General features: G+C 54.9%; 2 protein-coding genes across 2 annotated transcripts in view; both read left to right on the top strand.

The window, feature by feature from the left end:
• The window catches only part of LOC142472577 (uncharacterized), a 43646-nt gene extending 35655 nt beyond the window's left edge, over positions 1 to 7991 (top strand). The window contains exon 17 of the mRNA XM_075579644.1: positions 6128 to 7991. Coding sequence (XP_075435759.1) covers positions 6128 to 7512 — 1385 coding nt within the window. The 3' untranslated portion in view covers positions 7513 to 7991. The remainder of the gene's footprint in view (positions 1 to 6127) is intronic.
• LOC142472708 (uncharacterized) overlaps positions 1 to 24495 on the top strand; it is a 201745-nt gene that overhangs the window by 57158 nt on the left and 120092 nt on the right. The gene's annotated exons all lie outside the window — the stretch shown is intronic.

Genomic DNA, 24495 nt, shown 5'->3' with positions numbered 1-24495 from the left:
AAGTCAAGTGCACAACGGAGACAGCTTCAAAACAAAAGCTCTCCAAACAATAAACATGGTATGCCATATATTTATACCCTAAATCCTAAAGCTCCACCCCTTTATGGGGGGGCTTGCACGTCACTAAACATTACCTCATTTTGTAATACATAACAATACTAAAGCTGATGTCATTTTGTAATACATAACAATATTGTATAACTACCTGTCAGCTAGAAACCATTCTGGGGTTAAATGGGATGTGCCTATTCTGTCGCCTAGCAATATGTTATGAGAATAAATTCTACTGCAAGAATCTAAACTTATCTCATGGGTTCTCATAACTTTTAGCCTGTTTACACTTTCAATTTGAAGCTGATTGGATGAGGAAGAGTCAATAAATTTAGCTAGGAGCGAAAAAATTCCATTCCTGTTTCACACATTTGTTTATACAGAAATGTAACACAGAAATTAAGACTCACAGAGACAAGACAAGATGGCGGATTGAAATATTCACACAAAATGGCTTCATCCTAAATGCTGTTATGTTGTTATGCCAGACCCCCTAATATCTCATCTTTGTCAGTCCCTCCTCTGATTCTTTAAAACATTGTTTTTTTAGAATTATTGGTATGATGTTAGTCCAGAAACACGTTGGGAGGCACAAGGGTGCTCCATCATCTCATAATGCTGCTTGAGGGTATAGGACAGTGCACGAGGGTGCCTGCCAAATGTAGTCATAGTCTCGTAGTATGGCGTTATAGCCAAATTCTTTTCCAGAGTTAGAACATTGTACTTGGCATCTTCTTTCTTCAAGGGACTGCTGTAGATTGGTTCTGCAAACAATGGCATCATGTCTGCAGAGGGGGTTGCATATTTGTGGATCATGCCTTTGACAAACGTAACACAAACATAGAAGACAACGAGTATCACAATCATACACATTCAAAAATTTCGCTCCTAGTGATCCTACCAATCCAGTCAGCCCCAAAGGGTCCCAGTCTGTGTCACCTTCCTTCCTAAGTCTTTCTTGAATTTCTCCTATCTTATCTAACTCATGTTGTACCTTGCCACTCTGATCTTGGATGAAAACACAACATTGTTCTTTTGAACTACTGACTAATGTCTTAACATCCGCATATAGACAGAGGTATCTCCTATTAATGCTCCTCATATTTAAAACTAAGCAGCTAATGTGGACTTTACTGTACTACAATCTAAGTTCCTAAGGCTTTGGGCCTCAGTCATTGTCAAACCAATTGCTTCCATAATCAACTCTATCCTGTCTACAGGCCATATCCCTAAGACCTGGAAAACTACCAGAGCTGTCCCAATCTTCAAAAGTGGGGACAAAAACACTGTCTCAAACTACAGACCAATATCTCTTCTCCCAATACACACTTGCTCTCATTCATGCCTCACTATCATCTCCTCCGATGCAAATGGTATCAACCTTTTCATAAAATACTAACTAACCTTAAAACTTGCCCCACAGATTAAACATCCCAATAGCCTGCACTCATGGCTATTATTTCACACACAGTCACTCCTACCACACCCATTGTGGCCAAGCACTGCCATCTACAGCACTTATTCCCTCACCTGCTATCTCTGTAAATTCCCCTCAAACCTTAGATTGTAAGCTCTTAAGGGCAGGGATTTCCTTTCCTACTGTCTGATTTTGCTGCACTTACTATTCTATCATAATTCCCTCTACTGTATTCTTTATGAAGTGCTGAGAACATTTTTGACGCTATATATATAAAGTCATACATTGCAATACACTACTATCCAAAGTCATGGACAAAAATGTGTTCACTCCCAATTAAACAATTACTATACTAAGACAAATACCCCTAGCCAATTCCAGTCAGGCCTCCACCCCAAACACTCCATTGTAACTATTCTGCTAAAATGTGAAATGCCTTGCATATAATATATACCCTGCTCACTTATGTAACTGTATTTGTAAATATGTATCACCTGTCCTTTAACTCTATACCTAGAACATATCCAAAAATGAGAGGTGCCTTTCCTACTATCTATCCCAAACGCTGCTGCGAGAATCACTCTACTCTTTAAACTCTGATTCTGCGTTTCCCCTCCTGAAATTCCTCTCCTGGCTTCTAATCAAGTCCTACTGTTTCTGTATGCTCTCCCTACCTACCAAGTAGATTGTAAGCTCCTCAGAGCAGTGACTTCTCTTTGCTCAACTTTTACTTTTATGTCTGGATCACTTATTCTATGACCTCTTACCTTTACCATTTGATAACTATATGATTACGACATGCACCACTCCTGTGAAGCGCTGAGCCTATTAATGGCGTTCTATACATGAAAACATACAATACAATATATACTTCAAACAATGCTTATGAGCTTTTACCCATATTTTTAAACACAAAATATTCCATGTGTTTTTACTGGTTACACACAATACAGAACACACACAATACAGACACCCAAAGAACATAGACACAAACTTCTCTCCTACACAGCGAATCAGCTTCTCATATAAATAACCTGCTTTTATTCTCTTTCTAGTTGCCATTAGAACAGAAGGAAAAAGAATATTTTCTGGTTCAAAAGACCTATTCGTGTGGCCAGTACGAACAAATCTTTTCAATTCCATTCTTTTTCTTCTACTCTCTCTCTCTTAGGGCTGCTCTGCAATTACTGGCAACATGTCCTACCTTTTTACACTTATAACACGTACTGTCCCTTCCAAACAATATACACACAGTCTCTAATTGTATCCCAATTTCTGCATATAAACCTGTCATAAAAATAACCCTCAATATCTACTTCCTCAACACCACATATGCCTTAATTATCTATCGGCAAATTCACTTGCTATTTCTTTCCTATTCACTTTCTTTTTCACTTGTTGTTATATTAACTTCTGTCCTGGCAAATGGTAAAAATTAATGCAGCGGGACCCTTCTGTCCCTCAACATAATTCTTTTGTATTGTAATTTACATATTAATGTAAGGTATGTTTCCCTGTGGGATTCAAAAACACACGAGACGGCGCTCCTGAGCCTATCAATCCCACAGAAAAAGACCCCTCTTTCATTTAAACATCTGCGCAATTAGTTGATAATAGTACAAACAGTGCCATTCACTGGCCAACAAAATATATTTATATTGTCTCTTTTCGTTCTCTGTATTCATTCTTTATTATTTTCGTCTGCAGACACACAATCCTTTGAGAATTTTTGGTTTCCCATTATTCCCCTGTTACAGAAATCAAATTTAATTGACCTGTACAATACTTCGGCTACAGCAATCAACTGTTAATTGACCTGTACAATTTAGCGTTACAATAATCAACGCAAGCTGATTACGTACAACTCTTTTGGCATGTTATTGTTCTGAATAGTGTAAATATGCAGATAAGAACCTGTCACGAGACTGTTCCCCAATCACATTTTCTCACCATAACTATACCAAAGAAAAACTTGAATCACTTCAGCGGGTCCAACCCAGTCCTGATAAACCTTATACTTTTATAACATGGATACAGATAAGACTTTCTAACCAGATCTCCATGAATAACTCACTTGGTAAGTAAATGACAAAACAGAGCAAATGTACAATCAGGGACCCGTCCTGCTCAGACAACAAAAATATTTATCACAACCCAGGACGGTCTGAAAACAATCCATTTAAGCACAAAAACACTCACTTTCATCACCAAAACACCAAAACCTTTAACGGGACTCTTACCTTAGCCCCTAACAACTCTTAACAACTCTTACACTTTAAAATGAATACAGGAACAGAGAATAATAAATTCACGTGAAACTGCTAGGGATTCTTACTCGTCACATCAGATAAGACACCGTTCAAAAATCAGCTCCCCGCACCACTCAAAACTATTTAATCAGGCTGTTTGTCTAAAAAATGCAGGTAGCCTTACCTTGATTCATATGTGAGCTCAGGTTTGAGTGATGGAGGAGTGATTCATCCGGGTGCTCGATTCCGATGATATTCATGTCCCTATTCGGGCGCCATCTGTGGAAAGCGTAAATAAAAAACACAGTCTGAGGTTATTTTGAAACAGAATAACACGTGAATTTATTCAAGTCAAGTGCACAACGGAGACAGCTTCAAAACAAAAGCTCTCCAAACAATAAACATGGTATGCCATATATTTATACCCTAAATCCTAAAGCTCCACCCCTTTATGGGGGGGCTTGCACGTCACTAAACATTACCTCATTTTGTAATACATAACAATACTAAAGCTGATGTCATTTTGTAATACATAATAATATTGTATAACTGCCTGTCAGCTAGAATCCATTCTGGGGTTAAATGGGATGTGCCTATTCTGTCGCCTAGCAATATGTTATGAGAATAAATTCTACTGCAAGAATCTAAACTTATCTCATGGGTTCTCATAACTTTTAGCCTGTTTACACTTTCAATTTGAAGCTGATTGGATGAGGAAGAGTCAATAAATTTAGCTAGGAGCGAAAAAATTCCATTCCTGTTTCACACATTTGTTTATACAGAAATGTAACACCGAAATTAAGACTCACAGAGACAAGACAAGATGGCGGATTGAAATATTCACACAAAATGGCTTCATCCTAAATGCTGTTATGTTGTTATGCCAGACCCCCTAATATCTCATCTTTGTCACAACATTACCATTCTCTCGTCCGGTAAAGAAAGACTGCACTCGGTTCAGTAATCATGAAAAACTGTATTGGGCATCTGAATAAAAAAGATAAGTCACCCAATCTGACGTTTCGGTCCTGGAATAGGCACCCCCTTGAGAAAGGTCCTATTCCAGGACCGAAACGTCGGATTGGGTGACTTATCTTTTTTATTCAGATGCCCAATACAGTTTTTCATGATTACTGAACCGAGTGCAGTCTTTCTTTACCGGACGAGAGAATGGTAATGTTGTTTTTATATAAATATACCAGTAGTATGATCACCTTTAGGGAATATTCAGGGTTAATTGTTTGCATAGGAAGTCCCTGGGCCTGGTGTGTGTTCTGGAACAAACCCCATGCAGCAGAGTTACAGGATACAAACAAGTATAAAGGTTGGAAATGCAGAGTTTTGGGTCTCTGACCAGCACATTTTAGAGAAAGCAAAACCATTTTTCAATGACACCTTCCACTGTTTGACCTTTGGCCAGATGACCCCCAGGGAAGGATGGGCAGGGGCAACGGACCGGGCTTAGCCTTTATTATGCTGATTAGATGTACTAGATGTGATATGTGAGACAAGTTGGTTGAATCTCGATTCTGAGAGAAACTGGAGCTGTAGAGGAGGAGTATACAATCTATCCTACCAACTGTCTGTGCAGTGACACATCCCAGCGCCAGCTACACATTGGCAGGGGCATCTCGTGCATTCTGAGGGACCTGCTTCTGCAGTTAGCATGGTCACTTTATTCCAGTTCTGTATTTTGATCGGTAAACCTAGAAATGTACTTTCTAAACCAGGGAACTATTGCTCTTCCAATTTATCAGCCATCTGTATTTTAAAGTTGTTAGAGGCCCAGACCGGTGCGGAGAACTGTGGATTTTTTTTTTTTTTTGTGAAAATGTGACTTTAGGAGGATATCCAGATTAGCTAGACCCCTGTGATGAGTACAACATTATGGGAGCCGCCTTTAGCCCAAAAGGATGGGATGTGACGTGAAAGTGGTTGGCTGAAACACAGAACCTCAGGAATTTCTGATGAGATTTTTTTAGTTGACACAGATTGTGAAAATGTTTCGGAGGGAAAATCGGCAATATTTAGCAGCACCACGAATGTGAGAGGAGAATGAAAGGGAAAAGTCTAATATTTCTCCACGGCTGCGTGTTTGGGAAATTGGATGAATAGTAGTTTTGACTGTAACAAGAAAGGTGACACACTGGAATAATTGGGCTGGGTTTAGAAACCCATGTAGTCTCTCACCTACCTTTACACTATATATTTATGTGTTGTTGGGCTGGCATCATTAACTCACTAGTACCATTGAATATCCAGGGGCCACAATTTTAAACCCATCAGTATAGAGTAAAGAGCAGATTGTTAATTAAGTAGTGATTAAAGTAAATTCTGCAAGTATTTTCTATTCGTACATTTGTGTTACAGATATAAAACATTTGAGTTCTGTCTTTTTTTTTTCGGTTAGAGAACTGCCTGATTGAGGACTCGAAATCTGATATGTCCACGACACCCTGCGACCCGGAAGTGGCAAAAAGTCATGATTCCTGCCACATGTGTGACACGTGCAAGGAACAAGTTTCACATGATGGGGAATTTTCAGTCCTTGTACAGCACACAGCACAGACTGACTCCAACTATGGTTCAAGCAAAAGATATGAGGGAGATTCAAGAAGTTGTTGTTGTGCTCAGCTTTTTGTCTGTTGTAAGTGTGGGAAAAACTTCTCCCCTTCACACCTTTGTGTCCACACTAGCAAGCAACCCTTTACCTGTACAGACTGTGGGAAAAACTTTTCACAGAAAAGCAGCCTCCTTACACACCAGTGTGGGAAAGAATGCAGTGAAAAGAGCCACCTCATCAGACACGGGAAGATTCATACAGGGGCGAAACAGTTCAAATGTACAGTGTGTGGGAAACAATTCTGTTTTAAGAAAAAACTCATCAGACACGGGAAGATTCATACAAGGGAGAAACAGTTCAAATGTACAGTGTGTTGGAAACATTTCTGTTTTAAGAGCCACCTCATCAGACACGAGAAGATTCATACAGGGGCGAAACCGTTCACATGTACAGAGTGTGGGAGACAATCCTGTTCTAAGAGCAGACATATCAGACACGAGAAGATTCATACATGGGCGAAACGTTTCACATGTACAGAGTGTGGGAAACAATTCTGTTCTAAGAGCAGACATATCAGACACGAGAAGATTCATACAAGGGAGAAACAGTTGAAATGTACAGAGTGTGGGAAACAATGCTGTTCTAAGAGCCAGCTCACCATACACGAGAATATTCATACATGGGCGAAACGTTTCACATGTACAGAGTGTGGGAGACAATTCAGTTCTAAGAGAAGCCAACTCAGACACGAGAAGATTCATACAAGGGAGAAACAGTTCAAATGTACAGAGTGTGGGGAACAATTCTGTTTTAAGAGCCACCTCATCAGACACGAGAAGATTCATACAGGGGCGATACGTTTCACATGTGCAGAGTGTGGGAGACAATTCTGTTCTAAGAGCAGACATATCAGACACGAGAAGATTCATACAAGGGAGAAACAGTTCAAATGTACAGAGTGTGGGAAACAATTCAGTTTTAAGAGCCACCTTATCAGACACGAGAAGAGTCATACAGGGGAGAAACCTTTCACATGTACAGTGTGTGGGAGAAAATTCAGTGCTAAGAGCCACCTCATCAGACACGAGAAGATTCATACAAGCGAGAAATCTTTCACATGTACAGAGTGTGGGAGACAATTCTGTTCTAAGAGCAGACATATCAGACACGAGAAGATTCATACAAGGGAGAAACAGTTCAAATGTACAAGGTGGGAAACAATTCTGTTTTAAGAGCCACCTCATCAGACACGAGAAGATTCATACAGGGGAGAAACCTTTCACATGTACAGAGTGTGGAAAAAGATTTTCACAGAAGAGCGGCCTCCACAAACACCGGCGTGTTCATACATGGGAGAAACCTTACACATGTACAGAGTGTGGAAAAAGCTTTCCACGGAAGAGCAGCCTAATCTCACACCAGATGATTCACACACGGGAGAAACTTGCACAGTGTGAGAAACAATTGAATATACAGAGTGACGCTGACCAACCAATCTCCCAACCGACCGTAACCCCTGGGTTCGGATGACGTCATTTGCGGTGTTGCTGACGCGCATCCGTGAGACGCACGCCATACCTCACGGGAAGCAGAGAGACTACTGATCCTGCTGCCAAGATCCATTTAGGAGATCTAAATGCCTGTTATTACTTTTAATCATGTGAGTGCATTGCATTATACTTACCTTTTATAAAAATTCGCATACAGTCTGCACTATGTTCGGTTCTTTTGTTTACTATTAAGGTTACAAGAGTGCATATTTCTACTAAGAATTTATCCATCCACACCGCAATTGGCAGATCATCATCCAAAGATACCATTACGTGTATACATCTCATCTCACATTTGTGAGTATTCTACACATCGATTGTAGGATAACGTTTTCACTTTATTATAACAATATTGCACCATCAGAAAATGTCTTTCTGCTTTCACATGTTTGCGCTTCCCGACGATCAACACTTCTTACAGTACAAATAAGTCAGGTCCAGTCCCACAGCTTAGATCAGGTTGGGTTTTGCCATACATATGTCTCCCAGGTTGTTAGAAAACTATTGTATCTATCGTGGATTAGAGTAGTGTGTCTCTCCATAGTCATTACTATAGTAATTTTGTACTTTGCTGTTGTGTGATGGGTGAGGGTCGTTCTGCTTCCAATATTTTGCTATATGTCAGTTCATCCTGGTTATTCTTAATACTAATATATATATATATATATATATATATATGAAAAAGGGGGAAGAGAGAGCGCACGCCCATAGCGTAAAATAGTACAATTTAATGAGGGGGAGGGGAAAGGGGGGATAAGAATTGCACTTACAAAGGTACAATATAAACAAGCATATTGTGATATATAATCACCGCCATCCGGTCAAAAGCTGCAGTGTCTTGGTCTTAGCAGTCCCAGGATGATGTCCCGATTAAAGTCCAGGGTATATGATCTCCTCTCTGCCAGTTTTGGAGTCCTCTAAAGTAGCTCCGAGATGGGAAGCCTCTGCAGCAATCGCGCGGGTCAGTCAGTCCCAGCGCGCGGTGATGACGTCAATGTCCCTGCGTCTGACGTGATGACGCTCCCTGACGCGTTTCGTCACTCAACGGGTGACTTTCTCAAAGGGAAGTCAGGAGAGGGGAAAGGTCCGGTATTTTATACCCAGTCCAATGACCATAATCATTTAAAACACACCCCTCTCAGCTGAAAAGGTACTCGTTGTTAATGGATATCAATCACAAAGCTTTACATCGTATGATGAGACTTAAAGGTGAAGTGGAGATCAACCATGAAATTAGGCAATGAGAATATGATGAGTAATATATAAAACAATTCAAAACCAATTAAAAAACGCCACTTTAGTATGTAAGGAAGATAGCCTTACAACCAACATGCATTACTAAAACAATTACTTGTGACCCATTGACAAAAGATATAGAAATGTCACATATCACTAAACCATCAGGTATATGAAGCTCTATGGATCCCAAGGGGGAATAACCCCCTTAAGGTATAAACATATATAATGGATACCTGCCAATACCTAACATCAGAGCCATAACGTGTCTAACACTACATATTAAACAATTTTAAAAATAAAAATATTTTAATAACAGTATAAAATACAGCAGGAGAGTCCTAATACCAATATTGATTTCTGTATAATCACCAATATTATCAATTTTAGGTCCTATAATGAAGCAGAAATCTAGGATAATGGAATATATAAGCCACGAACAAGGGAGGTGTCAGGGGAATGGACTACCCATAAGAAAAAACTAAATGTACTAAATATAGTGGGTATATATAAATGTAAGTGTGTAAGTGTGAATAAGATCAATATAAATATTGATTTGCCTGTGAACCATGAATTACAATATACTACATGGGTGTTAAAACAGTCTCAAGTGTTATGTATCTGAAGAACATTATCAATAAATATACAAAAATTAATCATATGTATGACAATAAATTATATCCAACCCATTAACCCAAATAGTGTTGAAGTGGTGTTAACAATAAAAATATAAATAAAAATAATAATAAATTAAATATAATGTTGAACAGTGATATCCTAACTCCGAGCTAGGAGGAGGGTGAGGGGGGGGGGGGGCGGAAAGGTGGGGGAAAAAGGGGGAGGGGGGAGGGAAAGGACAAGGAAATGGGGGAGATGGGGGGATCTAATGGACCCAGGAGGGATCCAGACAAAGGATGGCAGAGTGCAGAGGAAGTCCGACAGGAAAAAACATCCAGGGAAGCATCATATAAAAGTGCTCACATCTAGGCATTCATTAAGTCCACCTGGACTAAGAGTGCCCAATTGGTGGATCCAAAAGGTTTCCCGCCTGCATAAGGTCTTGAACCGGTCACCACCAAGAGTATTTGGTGAGATGGTCTCAATTCCCATTATTCTCATAGTTTTGGGATCTTGTTGATGAAATGTTTTGAAGTGTCTAGATAAACTGTGGTTATTGAGACCTTTGAGTGCATTTCTCCTGTGTTCTAAGAACCTTGTTCCAAGAGTCCTGGTGGTGCGTCCGACATATTTTAAATTGCATCCACACTGGATCATGTACACCACATATGTACTTAGACAGGTGATGGAACTCTTAATGACATGTGTGGTACCTCTAATAGTGGAGCAGACATTGTTCTAACTCAGGAGATGCTTGCAAGTAATGCATCGACTCCGTCCGCAAGGATGGTTGCCCAGTGGGCCCTTCTGAAGCTTGGCACTAGTTAAAGTGGAAGAGGACCTAAGTCTAGTGGGAGCTAGAATACTTTTGATACTTCTAGCCTTTCTGTATGTGACAGTGGCTCTATCAGGCAAAGTAGGTCCTAGATGGGGATCACACTTAAGGACCGACCAATGGTCATTCAAAATCTTATAGCTTTAAATGATTTATTATAGGTGGTAATAAACCTTAATGTTGATGCCTCCATCCCTGAATGCACTAGTGGTGTATCATAACCAAGGCGAGTCCCTTTCTGTTGTTGTTTCTTTTTTGACTGATCCAATAGGGTACGTCGGTCGGATGAGCTCACCTCGTTGAACGAATCAGAAATCAAGGTCGGATCATATCCCTTAGATATGAACTTGTTTCCAAGTGATACAGACTGGTCCCTAAAGTCAACATCCCTTGTGCAGTTCCTACGTATTCTGTGGAACTGCCCCAAGGGAATATTGTCGAGCCACTGTTTGTGATGGTTGCTGGACGCATGGACATAGCTGTTCACAGACACAGACTTGAAATGTGTGGTGGTAATGATATCCAGGTCTGTATCTATGCTGAGAGCCAGATCCAGAAAGACTGTGTTCAAATTACTAATTTCAAATGTGAAATTTAGTCCCAGCAGATTGTCACTGAAGGAACTCAAAATGCCAGATAACACCGATTCTTCCCCATCCCAAATAATAAGGATATCATCTATGAAACGGCCATAGTATACGAGACCCGCCCCAAGCAAGGTGTTTTGCCATATGGTGAATTCCTCCCAATACCCCATAAAGAGGTTGGCATAGCTAGGAGTGAATCTCGTACCCATGGCCGTTCCACAGATCTGTAGATAAAAATTCTCTTCAAATAAAAAGTAATTATGTGTGAGGATGAAGTGAATACATTGTAAAATAAATGACTTGTGTTTATCTGGAAATGATAAATCCCTGTCCAACCAATATTTAATAGCTTCTAATCCCCTGGCATGTTCAATGCAGGTGTAAAGTGATGTGACATCGCATGTCGCCCACAGATAGGTTGGTTTCCACCTAATTTCGGAGATGGAGTCGATGACATGGAGCGTGTCCCTAACACGGGACCTGAGTGTAACCACATAGGGATGGAGAAAGTAATCAACATATTGGGACAGGCTCGATGTCATCGACTCCACCCCCGATACTATGGGTCTGCCAGGGGGATTGGACAGGGATTTATGCACTTTGGGTAAGTGATAGAAAATGGGAGTGCGGGGATGTGAGGAATATAAAAATTAAAACTCAGATTTAGAAATAATACCATCACCCAGTGCATTAGTGAGGAGTTCCTTCAGTAGCAACTGATAGGGGTCCACTGGATCGGACTCTAACAAGGTGTAGGAGGCCCGGTCACCCAGGAGTCTGTGTGCCTCTATGAGATAGGCCGACAGATCCTGGATGACTATGCCTCCCCCCTTGTCGGCCTGTCTGATAACTATACCGTGATTAGCCTTAAGCTTGTCCATTGCGTCCAGCTCACCCTTAGAAAATTGTGATTGAATTTTTTGGGTTTCGCACACAAAAGCTCGAAGTCACGTATATATATTAAGACTGGCTGTCTTCTTTCGAAGTTTGGCTGCTAGATATCTATCTGCTTTGTTGCCTTTCTCATAGATAATCTGGTTGGTCCATCGCATTGCTTTCTCAGTATCCTCTATCAATATATTTTTAAGTTCTAACGTATCTTTGTCTATTTTCGCTCTAACTACATCTGTAGCGTTTTGTTGATAACTCTCTCTTCGTTTTCCCTGATACGATCATTTAGACTATTTATCTTCTTGTTTTTCTCTTTTTCTATATGAGGCAATACCGATTATTTTTCCTCTTGTAGCGGCTTTGTGCGCGGCCCATAGAATTCCATCTCCTACTTGTCCATTATCGGTTAGTGAGAAATAATCTCGTATTGCTGCTCCAATAGCTTTTTTTAGTCTCTGGTATCCTAAGCGGGAGGTCGTTCATTCGCCACCATCCTCCGACCGCTCTCTGATGTAGGTCCCTTAATGTTAGTGACACTGGGGCGTGATCTGACCAGGTAATATTATCCATTTCCGCTGTTACTATACGACCTACCAGAGCTCTAGATATAAAAATATAATCAATACGTGTATATTGTTTGTGTGGGGCGGAGTAGAACGAATACCCTCTAGTTCAGGCCTGCACAACATGCGGCCCGCCTGGCCTCCCTGTGCGGCCCGCGATGACTCCGGCCGGGCGCCAATTAATTAATTAAATAAATTGAAGGAAAAAAAAAAGTTTTAAAAAATGGCGGCGATTCATCCCCACCCCCTCCACCAGGAGAGAGCGTGTCATATTGAGGGGAGGGGGAGAGTGTCATATTGAGGGGAGGGGGAGAGTGTCATTGAGGGGAGGGGGAGAGTCATATTGAGGGGAGGGGGAGAGAGTGTCATATTGAGGAGAGAGTGTCATATTGAGGGGAGGGGGAGAGAGTGTCATATTGAGGGGAGGGGGAGAGAGTGTCATATTGAGGGGAGGGGGAGAGTGTGTCATAATGAGGGGAGGGGGAGAGTGTCATATTGAGGGGAGGGGGAGTGTCATATTGAGGGGAGGGGGAGTGTGTCATATTGAGGGGAGGGGGAGAGTGTCATATTGAGGGGAGGGGGAGAGTGTCATATTGAGGGGAGGGGGAGAGTGTGTCATATTGAGGGGAGAGAGAGAGAGTGTCATATTGAGGGGAGAGAGAGAGTGTCATATTGAGGGGAGAGAGAGAGTGTCATATTGAGGGGAGGGGGAGAGTGATGGTCTCTGGTCGAAGGTCTCGCCTTCTCTTTATTGCTGTCTATACAGGCATTTAGATCACCTCCAAGTATCAGATAGCTCCGCTCCCCCCCCCCCCCCCCCCCGAGCCTTCCTCCCGCCCCGGGCAGCAGCCGCAGGGATGGGAAGCGTTGCGGGCACAGAAAGCAGCATCCACCCGGTCAAGGTCGGTCACCCACCCAGGTAGTGCCACGGTCACTCGCCCGCCCAGGCAGTCACTCGCCCACCCAGGCAGTCACGCAGGCGGGCGTTCAGCGGTGGCTCACTAAGGGGTGAGGGGTGTGCTCGGCAGGTCACGGGGGGGGGGGTGTGCTTAGCGGCTCACTGTGGGGGGGTGCTCGGTGGCTCACTGTGGGGGGGTGCTCGGTGGCTCACTGGGGGGGGGGGGCGCGTTTGGCGACTCACTCGGCGGAGGGTGTTTGGCGGCTGCCTTCCTCCTCTCTGGTGACTCGTGCTGGCAGCTGGCAACACTGACGGCCTCATCTGCCAGCAGTGACGTCACTTCCGTCACCACTGACTTCCGCATCAACCAACTGCATTCACTGTCAGGCAATTTCGCTTCAACAAGTCGGGGGAAAGGCCCCTGCATTCCTGTGCTTGGGGAATAAAACGCTTCTCAAATGTCTCTCTTGTGTGTGTGTGTTTTTTTTTTCTTCTACCAAACCAATAGATATTGTGATACACCGTTATTGCAATATATTTCCTAATATCGTTATCATGGGGAAAATGTTTGTACACAAACATGACACTTTATAAGCTATTATTGTTGCATTAGTCGTGGGACGGAGAAAGGGGGGGTCATTTTTAAACAGTAATATCACGATGATACAATCTCCCGGTGTGCCAATATGGGAGATTAGCTGCTCTTGCAATGTTTTGGGGGTGCCTGCTCCTGTGGGCAGCAGGGGTGCAATCTCCCCATCTATCTATCTCCCTCCCCCCCCCCACAATATATTTATGTATTCATACACACACCGTAGCGGATTTCCCCCTTGGGCGCGATAGTTGTCATGGAAACGCATCATCACGTGACGTTGCAGCGACGCTGCAGAAGGAGGAGGCGGCGGTGGCGGCCCAGAGGTAAGTGCCTATGGGCATCAACATTTGAATTCTGCCACTGCACACACCGTATGAATGGTACATGTATCTATGTATATTTGTATGTATGTACATAGAACATAGTCTGCGGCACGCATAGCCAGAATAGCAGCCTGGGTGCTCCTGAAACTGAATTGGTGTAAAAAAAAGTAGACAAAAAATTGAGGCTCTCATAGGGTTTGAAAAAAATAAATGCAAAACGGTTATTTATTTAATCAACGTTTTGGCGTAATTGGCTTTTCTGAGGGCCTGGGGAAGAGAGGGGGGGGGTCATGTCTGGCGGAGAGGGAGTGCGTGTCGTGTGGCTGAGAGAGGGGTGTCGTGTGTGGTGGAGAGAGGGTGTCATGTGGCGGAGAGGGGTGTCGTGTGGCGGAGAGAGGGGGTGTCATGTGGCGGAGAGAGGGGGTTATGTGTGGCGGAGAGGGGATGTCATTTCTGGCGGAGAGAGAGGGTGTCATGTCTGGCGGAGAGAGAGGGGTGTCGTGTGTGGCAGAGAGAGGGGTGTCGTGTGTGGCGGAGAGAGGGGGTGTCGTGGCGGAGAGAGGGGTGTCATGTGTGGCGGAGAGGGGTGTCATGTGTGGCGGAGAGGGGGTGTCATGTCTAGAGGAGAGGGGGTGTCATGTCTGGCGGAGAGGGGGTTATCTCTGGCGAAGAGAGGGGGGGTGTCATGTCTGGCGGAGAGAGAGGGGGGGTCATGTCTGGCAGAGAGATGGGGGGATCGTGTCTGGTGGAGAGAGAGGGGGGTCATGTCTGGCGGAGAGAGAGGGGGTCATGTCTGGTGAAGAATGAGAGGAGGGGGGGGTCGTGTCTAGTGGAGAATGAGAGGAGGGGGGGGTCGTGTCTAGTGGAGAATGAGAGGGTGGTGGGAACTGCCTCTCCCCCCTCCCCCTGTGTGCATGTGCAGTCTCTCCTCCCTATTTGCATGTGCAGTCTCTCCCCTCCTCCGCCCTGTGTGCATGTGCTGTCTCCCCACCCCCTCCCCCTATGTGCATGTGCTGTCTCTCCCCGAGTGCACGTGCTGTCTCTCCCCCTGAGTGCATGTGCTGTCTCTCCGCCCCTCCCCCAGTGTGCATGTGCTGTCTCTCCCCCCCTCCCCAGTGTGCATGTGCTGTCTCTCCCCCCTCCCCAGTGTGCATGTGCAGTCTCTCCCCTCCCCCCCTGTGTGCATGTGCTGTCTCTCCCCTCCCCCCTGTGTGCATGTGCTGTGTCTCCCCCCCTCCCCCTGTGTGCATGTGTGTCTCCCCCCTCCCCCGTGTGCATGTGCAGTCTCTCCCCCCCTACCACTGTGTGCATGTGCTTCTCTCCCCCCTCGTGCATGTGCTTCTCTCCCCCCCCTCCCCCCGTGTGCATGTGCTGTCTCTCCCCCCTCCCCCTGTGTGCATGTGCTGTCTCTCCCCTCACCCTGTGTGCATGTGCTGTCTCTCCCCCCTCCCCCCGTGTGCATGTGCAGTCTCTCCCCCTCCTCCTGTGTGCAGTCTCTCCCCCCTCCCCCTGTGTGCATGTGCAGTCTCTCAGACCTCACCTCCCCCTGTGTGCATGTGCAGTCTCTCCCCCCCCACCCCTGTGTGCATGTGCAGTCTCTCCCCCCTCCCCCTGTGTGCATGTGCAGTCTCTCCCCCCCTCCCCCTGTGTGCATGTGCAGTCTCTCCCCCCTCCCCGTGTGCATGTGCAGTCTCTCCCCCCCTCCCCCTGTGTGCATGTGCAGTCTCTCCCCCCCCTCCCCCTGTGTGCATGTGCAGTCTCTCCCCCCCTCCCCCTGTGTGCATGTGCAGTCTCTCCCCCCTCCCCGTGTGCATGTGCAGTCTCTCCCCCCCTCCCCCTGTGTGCATGTGCAGTCTCTCCCCCCCTCCCCCTGTGTGCATGTGCAGTCTCTCCCCCCCTCCCCCTGTGTGCATGTGCAGTCTCTCCCCCCCTCCCCGCATGGGCAGTCTCTCCCCCCCTCCCCGCATGGGCAGTCTCTCCCCCCTCCCCGCATGGGCAGTCTCTCCCCCCTCCCCGCATGGGCAGTCTCTCCCCCCCTCCCCGCATGTGCAGTCTCTCCCCCCCTCCCCGCATGTGCAGTCTCTCCCCCCCCTCCCGCATGTGCAGTCTCTTCCCCCCTCCCCGCATGTGCAGTCTCTTCCCCCTCCCCGCATGTGCAGTCTCTCCCCCCCCTCCCCGCATGTGCAGTCTCTCCCCCCCCTCCCCGCATGTGCAGTCTCTCCCCCCCCTCCCCGCATGTGCAGTCTCTCCCCCCCCTCCCCGCATGTGCAGTCTCTCCCCCCCCTCCCCGCATGTGCAGTCTCTCCCCCCCCTCCCCGCATGTGCAGTCTCTCCCCCCCCTCCCCGCATGTGCAGTCTCTCCCCCCCCTCCCCGCATGTGCAGTCTCTCCCCCCCCTCCCCGCATGTGCAGTCTCCCCCCCCCTCCCCGCATGTGCAGTCTCTCCCCCCCCTCCCCGCATGTGCAGTCTCTCCCCCCCCTCCCCGCATGTGCAGTCTCTCCCCCCCCTCCCGCAGGTGCAGTCTCTCCCCCCCCTCCCCGCATGTGCAGTCTCTCCCCCCCCTCCCCGCATGTGCAGTCTCTCCCCCCCTCCCGCATGTGCAGTCTCTCCCCCCCCTCCCCGCATGTGCAGTCTCTCCCCCCCCTCCCCGCATGTGCAGTCTCTCCCCCCCCTCCCCGCATGTGCAGTCTCTCCCCCCCCTCCCCGCATGTGCAGTCTCTCCCCTCCCTCCCCGCATGTGCAGTCTCTCCCCCCCCTCCCCGCATGTGCAGTCTCTCCCCCCCCTCCCCGCATGTGCAGTCTCTCCCCCCCCTCCCCGCATGTGCAGTCTCTCCCCCCCTCCCCGCATGTGCAGTCTCTCCCCCCTCCCCGCATGTGCAGTCTCTCCCCCCCTCCCCGCATGTGCAGTCTCTCCTCCCCTCCCCTCCCCCTGAGTGTGACTGGGAGGGAGGGGGTCTCTGGCAGTGTGTGAGAGGAGCAGAGGTCAGAGGAAGTGAGTGTGTGAGCAGCAGCTTCCCCCGGAACTGAAGCGCGGGCTCTGTGTGCAATGTGCCCGGGGCAGCGGGTATATGAGTGGTGAGTATGCACTGCCGGGTTATTGTGTGTGTGTGTGTGTGTGTGTGTGTGTGTGTGTGTGTGTGTGTGTGTGTGTGTGTGTGTGTGTGTGTGTGTGTGTGTGTGTGTGTGTGTGTGTGTGTGTGTGTGTGTGTGTGTGTGTGTGTGTGTGTGTGTGTGTGTGTGTGTATATGTTGCTGCTGCGGATCCGCCTTAGAATCTGCCCGTTTCATGCGTGCTCTCCCCCCCCCTCCCCCGCTGCTCTGCTCTCCCCCCCCCTCCCCCGCTGCTCTGCTCCCCCCCCTCCTCCCCCGCTGCTCTGCTCCCCCCCCCGCTGCTCTGCTCCCCCCCCCCGCTGCTCTGCTCCCCCCCCTCCCCCGCTGCTCTGCTCCCCCCCCTCCCCCGCTGCTCTGCTCCCCCCCCTCCCCCGCTGCTCTGCTCCCCCCCCTCCCCCGCTGCTCTGCTCTCCCCCCCCTCCCCCGCTGCTCTGCTCTCCCCCCCCTCCCCCGCTGCTCTGCTCTCCCCCCCCCCCTCCCCCGCTGCTCTGCTCTCCCCCCCCTCCCCCGCTGCTCTGCTCTCCCCCCCTCCCCCGCTGCTCTGCTCCCCCCCCTCCTCCCCCGCTGCTCTGCTCCCCCCCTCCTCCCCGCTGCTCTGCTCCCCCCCCGCTGCTCTGCTCCCCCCCCCGCTGCTCTGCTCCCCCCCCGCTGCTCTGCTCCCCCCCCCCGCTGCTCTGCTCCCCCCCTCCCCCGCTGCTCTGCTCCCCCCCCTCCCCCGCTGCTCTGCTCCCCCCCCTCCCCGCTGCTCTGCTCCCCCCCCTCCCCCGCTGCTCTGCTCCCCCCCTCCCCCGCTGCTCTGCTCCCCCCCCTCCCCCGCTGCTCTGCTCCCCCCCCTCCCCGCTGCTCTGCTCCCCCCCTCCCCCGCTGCTCTGCTCCCCCCCCTCCCCCGCTGCTCTGCTCCCCCCCCTCCCCGCTGCTCTGCTCCCCCCCTCCCCCGCTGCTCTGCTCTCCCCCCCCTCCCCCGCTGCTCTGCTCTCCCCCCCCTCCCCCGCTGCTCTGCTCTCCCCCCCCTCCCCCGCTGCTCTGCTCTCCCCCCCCTCCCCCGCTGCTCTGCTCTCCCCCCCCTCCCCCGCTGCTCTGCTCTCCCCCCCCTCCCCCGCTGCTCTGCTCTCCCCCCCCTCCCCCGCTGCTCTGCTCTCCCCCCCCCCCTCCCCCGCTGCTCTGCTCTCCCCCCCCCTCCCCCGCTGCTCTGCTCTCCCCCCCCACCCCCGCTGCTCTGCTCTCCCCCCCCTCCCCCGCTGCTCTCCTCTCCCCCCCCTCCCCCGCTGCTCTGCTCTCCCCCCCCTCCCCCGCTGCTCTGCTCTCCCCCCCCTCCCCCGCTGCTCTGCTCTCCCCCCCCCTCCCCCGCTGCTCTCCTCTCCCCCCCTCCCCCGCTGCTCTGCTCTCCCCCCCCCCTCCCCCGCTGCTCTGCTCTCCCCCCCCCTCCCCCGCTGCTCTGCTCTCCCCTCCCTCCCCCGCTGCTCTGCTCTCCCCCCCCTCCCCCGCTGCTCTGCTCTCCCCCCCCCCCCGCTGCTCTGCTCTCCCCCCCCCCTCCCCGCTGCTCTGCTCTCCCCCCCCCCTCCCCGCTGCTCTGCTCTCCCCCCCCACCCCCGCTGCTCTGCTCTCCCCCCCCCCTCCCCCGCTGCTCTGCTCTCCCCCCCCCTCCCCCGCTGCTCTGCTCTCCCCCCCCCTCCCCCGCTGCTCTGCTCTCCCCCCCCCTCCCCCGCTGCTCTGCTCTCCCCCCCCTCCCCCGCTGCTCTGCTCTCCCCCCCCTCCCCCGCTGCTCTGCTCTCCCCCCCCTCCCCCGCTGCTCTGCTCTCCCCCCCCCTCCCCCGCTGCTCTGCTCTCCCCCCCCCTCCCCCGCTGCTCTCCTCTCCCCCCCCTCCCCCGCTGCTCTCCTCTCCCCCCCCTCCCCCGCTGCTCTCCTCTCCCCCCCCTCCCCCGCTGCTCTCCTCTCCCCCCCTCCCCCGCTGCTCTCCTCTCCCCCCCCCTCCCCCGCTGCTCTGCTCTCCCCCCCTCCCCCGCTGCTCTGCTCTCCCCCCCTCCCCCGCTGCTCTGCTCTCCCCCCCCTCCCCGCTGCTCTGCTCTCCCCCCCCCTCCCCGCTGCTCTGCTCTCCCCCCCCCTCCCCGCTGCTCTGCTCTCCCCCCCCCTCCCCGCTGCTCTGCTCTCCCCCCCCCTCCCCGCTGCTCTGCTCTCCCCCCCCCCACCCCCGCTGCTCTGCTCTCCCACCCCCGCTGCTCTGCTCTCCCACCCCCGCTGCTCTGCTCTCCCCCCCCCTCCCCCGCTGCTCTGCTCTCCCCCCCCCTCCCCCGCTGCTCTGCTCTCCCCCCCCCCTCCCCCGCTGCTCTGCTCTCCCCCCCCCTCCCCCGCTGCTCTGCTCTCCCCCCCCCTCCCCCGCTGCTCTGCTCTCCCCCCCCCTCCCCCGCTGCTCTGCTCTCCCCCCCCTCCCCCGCTGCTCTGCTCTCCCCCCCCCTCCCCCGCTGCTCTGCTCTCCCCCCCCCTCCCCCGCTGCTCTGCTCTCCCCCCCCCTCCCCGCTGCTCTGCTCTCCCCCCCCCTCCCCCGCTGCTCTGCTCTCCCCCCCCCCTCCCCCGCTGCTCTGCTCTCCCCCCCCCCTCCCCCGCTGCTCTGCTCTCCCCCCCCTCCCCCGCTGCTCTGCTCTCCCCTCCCCCGCTGCTCTGCTCTCCCCCCCCTCCTCTGCTCTCCCCCCCCCTCCCCGCTGCTCTGCTCTCCCCCCCCCCCCCGCTGCTCTGCTCTCCCCCCCCCTCCCCGCTGCTCTGCTCTCCCCCCCCCCTCCCCGCTGCTCTGCTCTCCCCCCCCCCTCCCCGCTGCTCTGCTCTCCCCCCCCCACCCCCGCTGCTCTGCTCTCCCCCCCCCACCCCCGCTGCTCTGCTCTCCCCCCCCCCCTCCCCCGCTGCTCTGCTCTCCCCCCCTCCCCCGCTGCTCTGCTCTCCCCCCCCTCCCCCGCTGCTCTGCTCTCCCCCCCCTCCCCCGCTGCTCTGCTCTCCCCTCCCCCGCTGCTCTGTTCCCCCCTCCCCGCTGCTCTGCTCTCCCCCCCCCTCCCCGCTGCTCTGCTCTCTCCCCCCCTCCCCCGCTGCTCTGCTCTCTCCCCCCCTCCCCCGCTGCTCTGCTCTCTCCCCCCCCTCCCCCGCTGCTCTGCTCTCCCCCCCCCTCCCCCGCTGCTCTGCTCTCCCCCCCCCCTCCCCCGCTGCTCTGCTCTCCCCCCCCCTCCCCCGCTGCTCTCCTCTCCCCCCCCTCCCCCGCTGCTCTGCTCTCCCCCCCCCTCCCCCGCTGCTCTGCTCTCCCCCCCCCCTCCCCGCTGCTCTGCTCTCCCCCCCCCCTCCCCGCTGCTCTGCTCTCCCCCCCCCCTCCCCGCTGCTCTGCTCTCCCCCCCCCACCCCCGCTGCTCTGCTCTCCCCCCCCCACCCCCGCTGCTCTGCTCTCCCCCCCCCACCCCCGCTGCTCTGCTCTCCCCCCCCCACCCCCGCTGCTCTGCTCTCCCCCCCCCTCCCCCGCTGCTCTGCTCTCCCCCCCCCTCCCCCGCTGCTCTGCTCTCCCCCCCCTCCCCCGCTGCTCTGCTCTCCCCCCCCCTCCCCCGCTGCTCTGCTCTCCCCCCCCCTCCTCCGCTGCTCTGCTCTCCCCCCCTCCTCCGCTGCTCTGCTCTCCCCGCCCCTCCCCCGCTGCTCTGCTCTCCCCGCCCCTCCCCCGCTGCTCTGCTCTCCCCCCCCTCCCCCGCTGCTCTGCTCTCCCCCCCCCTCCCCCGCTGCTCTGCTCTCCCCCCCCCTCCCCCGCTGCTCTGCTCTCCCCCCCCTCCCCCGCTGCTCTGCTCTCCCCCCTCCCCCGCTGCTCTGCTCTCCCCCCTCCCCCGCTGCTCTGCTCTCCCCCCCCCTCCCCCGCTGCTCTGCTCTCCCCCCCCCTCCCCCGCTGCTCTGCTCTCCCCCCCCTCCCCCGCTGCTCTGCTCTCCCCCCCCTCCCCTCCCCCGCTGCTCTGCTCTCCCCCCCCCCTCCCCCGCTGCTCTGCTCTCCCCCCCCCCTCCCCCGCTGCTCTGCTCTCCCCCCCCCTCCCCCGCTGCTCTGCTCTCCCCCCCCCCTCCCCCGCTGCTCTCCTCTCCCCCCCCTCCCCCGCTGCTCTCCTCTCCCCCCCCTCCCCCGCTGCTCTGCTCTCCCCCCCCTCCCCCGCTGCTCTGCTCTCCCCCCCCTCCCCCGCTGCTCTGCTCTCCCCCCTCCCCGCTGCTCTGCTCTCCCCCCCCCTCCCCGCTGCTCTGCTCTCCCCCCCCCTCCCCGCTGCTCTGCTCTCCCCCCCCACCCCCGCTGCTCTGCTCTCCCCCCCCCACCCCCGCTGCTCTGCTCTCCCCCCCCCACCCCCGCTGCTCTGCTCTCCCCCCCCCACCCCCGCTGCTCTGCTCTGCTCTCCCCCCCCCACCCCCGCTGCTCTGCTCTCCCCCCCCTCCCCCGCTGCTCTGCTCTCCCCGCCCCTCCCCCGCTGCTCTGCTCTCCCCGCCCCTCCCCCGCTGCTCTGCTCTCCCCGCCCCTCCCCCGCTGCTCTGCTCTCCCCGCCCCTCCCCCGCTGCTCTGCTCTCCCCGCCCCTCCCCCGCTGCTCTGCTCTCCCCCCCCCTCCCCCGCTGCTCTGCTCTCCCCCCCCTCCCCCGCTGCTCTGCTCTCCCCCCCCCTCCCCCGCTGCTCTGCTCTCCCCCCCCCTCCCCTCCCCCGCTGCTCTGCTCTCCCCCCCCTCCCCTCCCCCGCTGCTCTGCTCTCCCCTCCCTCCCCCGCTGCTCTGCTCTCCCCCCCTCCCCCGCTGCTCTGCTCTCTCCCCCCTCCCCCGCTGCTCTGCTCTCTCCCCCCCCCTCCCCCGCTGCTCTGCTCTCTCCCCCCCCTCCCCCGCTGCTCTGCTCTCCCCCCCCCTCCCCCGCGCTGCTCTGCTCTCCCCCCCCCTCCCCCGCTGCTCTGCTCTCCCCCCCCTCCCCCGCTGCTCTGCTCTCCCCCCCTCCCCCGCTGCTCTGCTCTCCCCCCCTCCCTCCCCCGCTGCTCTGCTCTCCCCCCCTCCCTCCCCCGCTGCCCTGCTCTCCCCCCCTCCCTCCCCTGCTGCTCTGCTCTCCCCCCCCCTCCCCCGCTGCTCTGCTCTCCCCCCCTCCCCCGCTGCTCTGCTCTCCTCCCCCCTCCCCCGCTGCTCTGCTCTCCTCCCCCCTCCCCCGCTGCTCTGCTCTCCCCCCCCGCTGCTCTGCTCTCCCCCCCCCCGCTGCTCTGCTCTCCCCCCCACTCCCCCGCTGCTCTGCTCTCCCCCCCCTCCCCCGCTGCTCTGCTCTCCCCCCCCTCCCCCGCTGCTCTGCTCTCCCCCCCCCTCCCCCGCTGCTCTGCTCTCCCCCCCCCCTCCCCCGCTGCTCTGCTCTCCCCCCCGCTCCCCCGCTGCTCTGCTCTCCCCCCCCGCTGCTCTGCTCTCCCCCCCCCTCCCCCGCTGCTCTGCTCTCCCCCCCCTCCCCCGCTGCTCTGCTCTCCCCCCCCCCCCTCCCCCGCTGCTCTGCTCTCCCCCCCCCCCTCCCCCGCTGCTCTGCTCTCCCCCCCCCTCCCCCGCTGCTCTGCTCTCCCCCCTCCCCCGCTGCTCTGCTCTCTCCCCCCCCTCCCCCGCTGCTCTGCTCTCCCCCCCCTCCCCCGCTGCTCTGCTCTCCCCCCCCCTCCCCCGCTGCTCTGCTCCCCCCCCCCTCCCCCGCTGCTCTGCTCCCCCCCCCTCCCCCGCTGCTCTGCTCTCCCCCCCTCCCCCGCTGCTCTGCTCTCCCCCCCTCCCCCGCTGCTCTGCTCTTTCCCCCCCCTCCCCCGCTGCTCTGCTCTCCCCCCCCCTCCCCCGCTGCTCTGCTCTCTCTCCCCCCCTCCCCCGCTGCTCTTCTCTCCCCCCCCCTCCCCCGCTGCTCTGCTCTCCCCCCCCCCTCCCCCGCTGCTCTGCTCTCCCCCCCCCTCCCCCGCTGCTCTGCTCTCCCCCCCCCTCCCCCGCTGCTCTGCTCTCCCCCCCCCTCCCCCGCTGCTCTGCTCTCCCCCCCCTCCCCCGCTGCTCTGCTCTCCCCCCGCTGCTCTGCTCTCCCCCCCCCTCCCCCGCTGCTCTGCTCTCCCCCCCCCTCCCCCGCTGCTCTGCTCCCCCCCCCTCCCCCGCTGCTCTGCTCCCCCCCCCTCTCCCGCTGCTCTGCTCTCCCCCCCTCCCCCGCTGCTCTGCTCTCCCCCCCTCCCCCGCTGCTCTGCTCTTTCCCCCCCCTCCCCCGCTGCTCTGCTCTCCCCCCCCTCCCCCGCTGCTCTGCTCTCTCTCCCCCCCCTCCCCCGCTGCTCTGCTCTCCCCCCCCCTCCCCCGCTGCTCTGCTCTCCCCCCCCCCTCCCCCGCTGCTCTGCTCTCCCCCCCCCTCCCCCGCTGCTCTGCTCTCCCCCCCCCTCCCCCGCTGCTCTGCTCTCCCCCCCCTCCCCCGCTGCTCTGCTCTCCCCCCCCTCCCCCGCTGCTCTGCTCTCCCCCCCCTCCCCCGCTGCTCTGCTCTCCCCCCCTCCCCCGCTGCTCTGCTCTCTCCCCCCCTCCCCCGCTGCTCTGCTCTCCCCCCCCCTCCCCCGCTGCTCTGCTCTCCCCCCCCCTCCCCCGCTGCTCTGCTCTCCCCCCCCTCCCCCGCTGCTCTGCTCTCCCCCCCCCTCCCCCGCTGCTCTGCTCTCCCCCGCTGCTCTGCTCTCCCCCGCTGCTCTGCTCTCCCCCCCTCCCCCCCCGCTCTCCCCTCCCCCCCGCTCTCCCCTCCCCCCCGCTCTCCCCTCCCCCGCTCTCCCCTCACCCCCTGCTCTCCCCTCACCCCCCGCTCTCCCCTCACCCCCCGCTCTCCCCTCACCCCCCGCTCTCCCCTCCCCCCCCGCTCTCCCCTCCCCCCCCCGCTCTCCCCTCCCCCCCCGCTCTCCCCTCCCCCCCGCTCTCCCCTCCCCCCGCTTTCACCTCTCCCCCCGCTCTCCCCTCCCCCCCACTCTCCCGTCCTCCCCCCTCTCAGCTCCCCCCCTCTCAGCTCCCCCCCTCTCACCTCCC

The sequence above is a fragment of the Ascaphus truei genome, chromosome 22 (assembly GCF_040206685.1).
Source record: "Ascaphus truei isolate aAscTru1 chromosome 22, aAscTru1.hap1, whole genome shotgun sequence".
NCBI lineage: Eukaryota > Metazoa > Chordata > Amphibia > Anura > Ascaphidae > Ascaphus > Ascaphus truei.
Note: the sequence above shows the minus strand (reverse complement) of the source record. Positions and strands in the feature narration are given on the sequence as shown.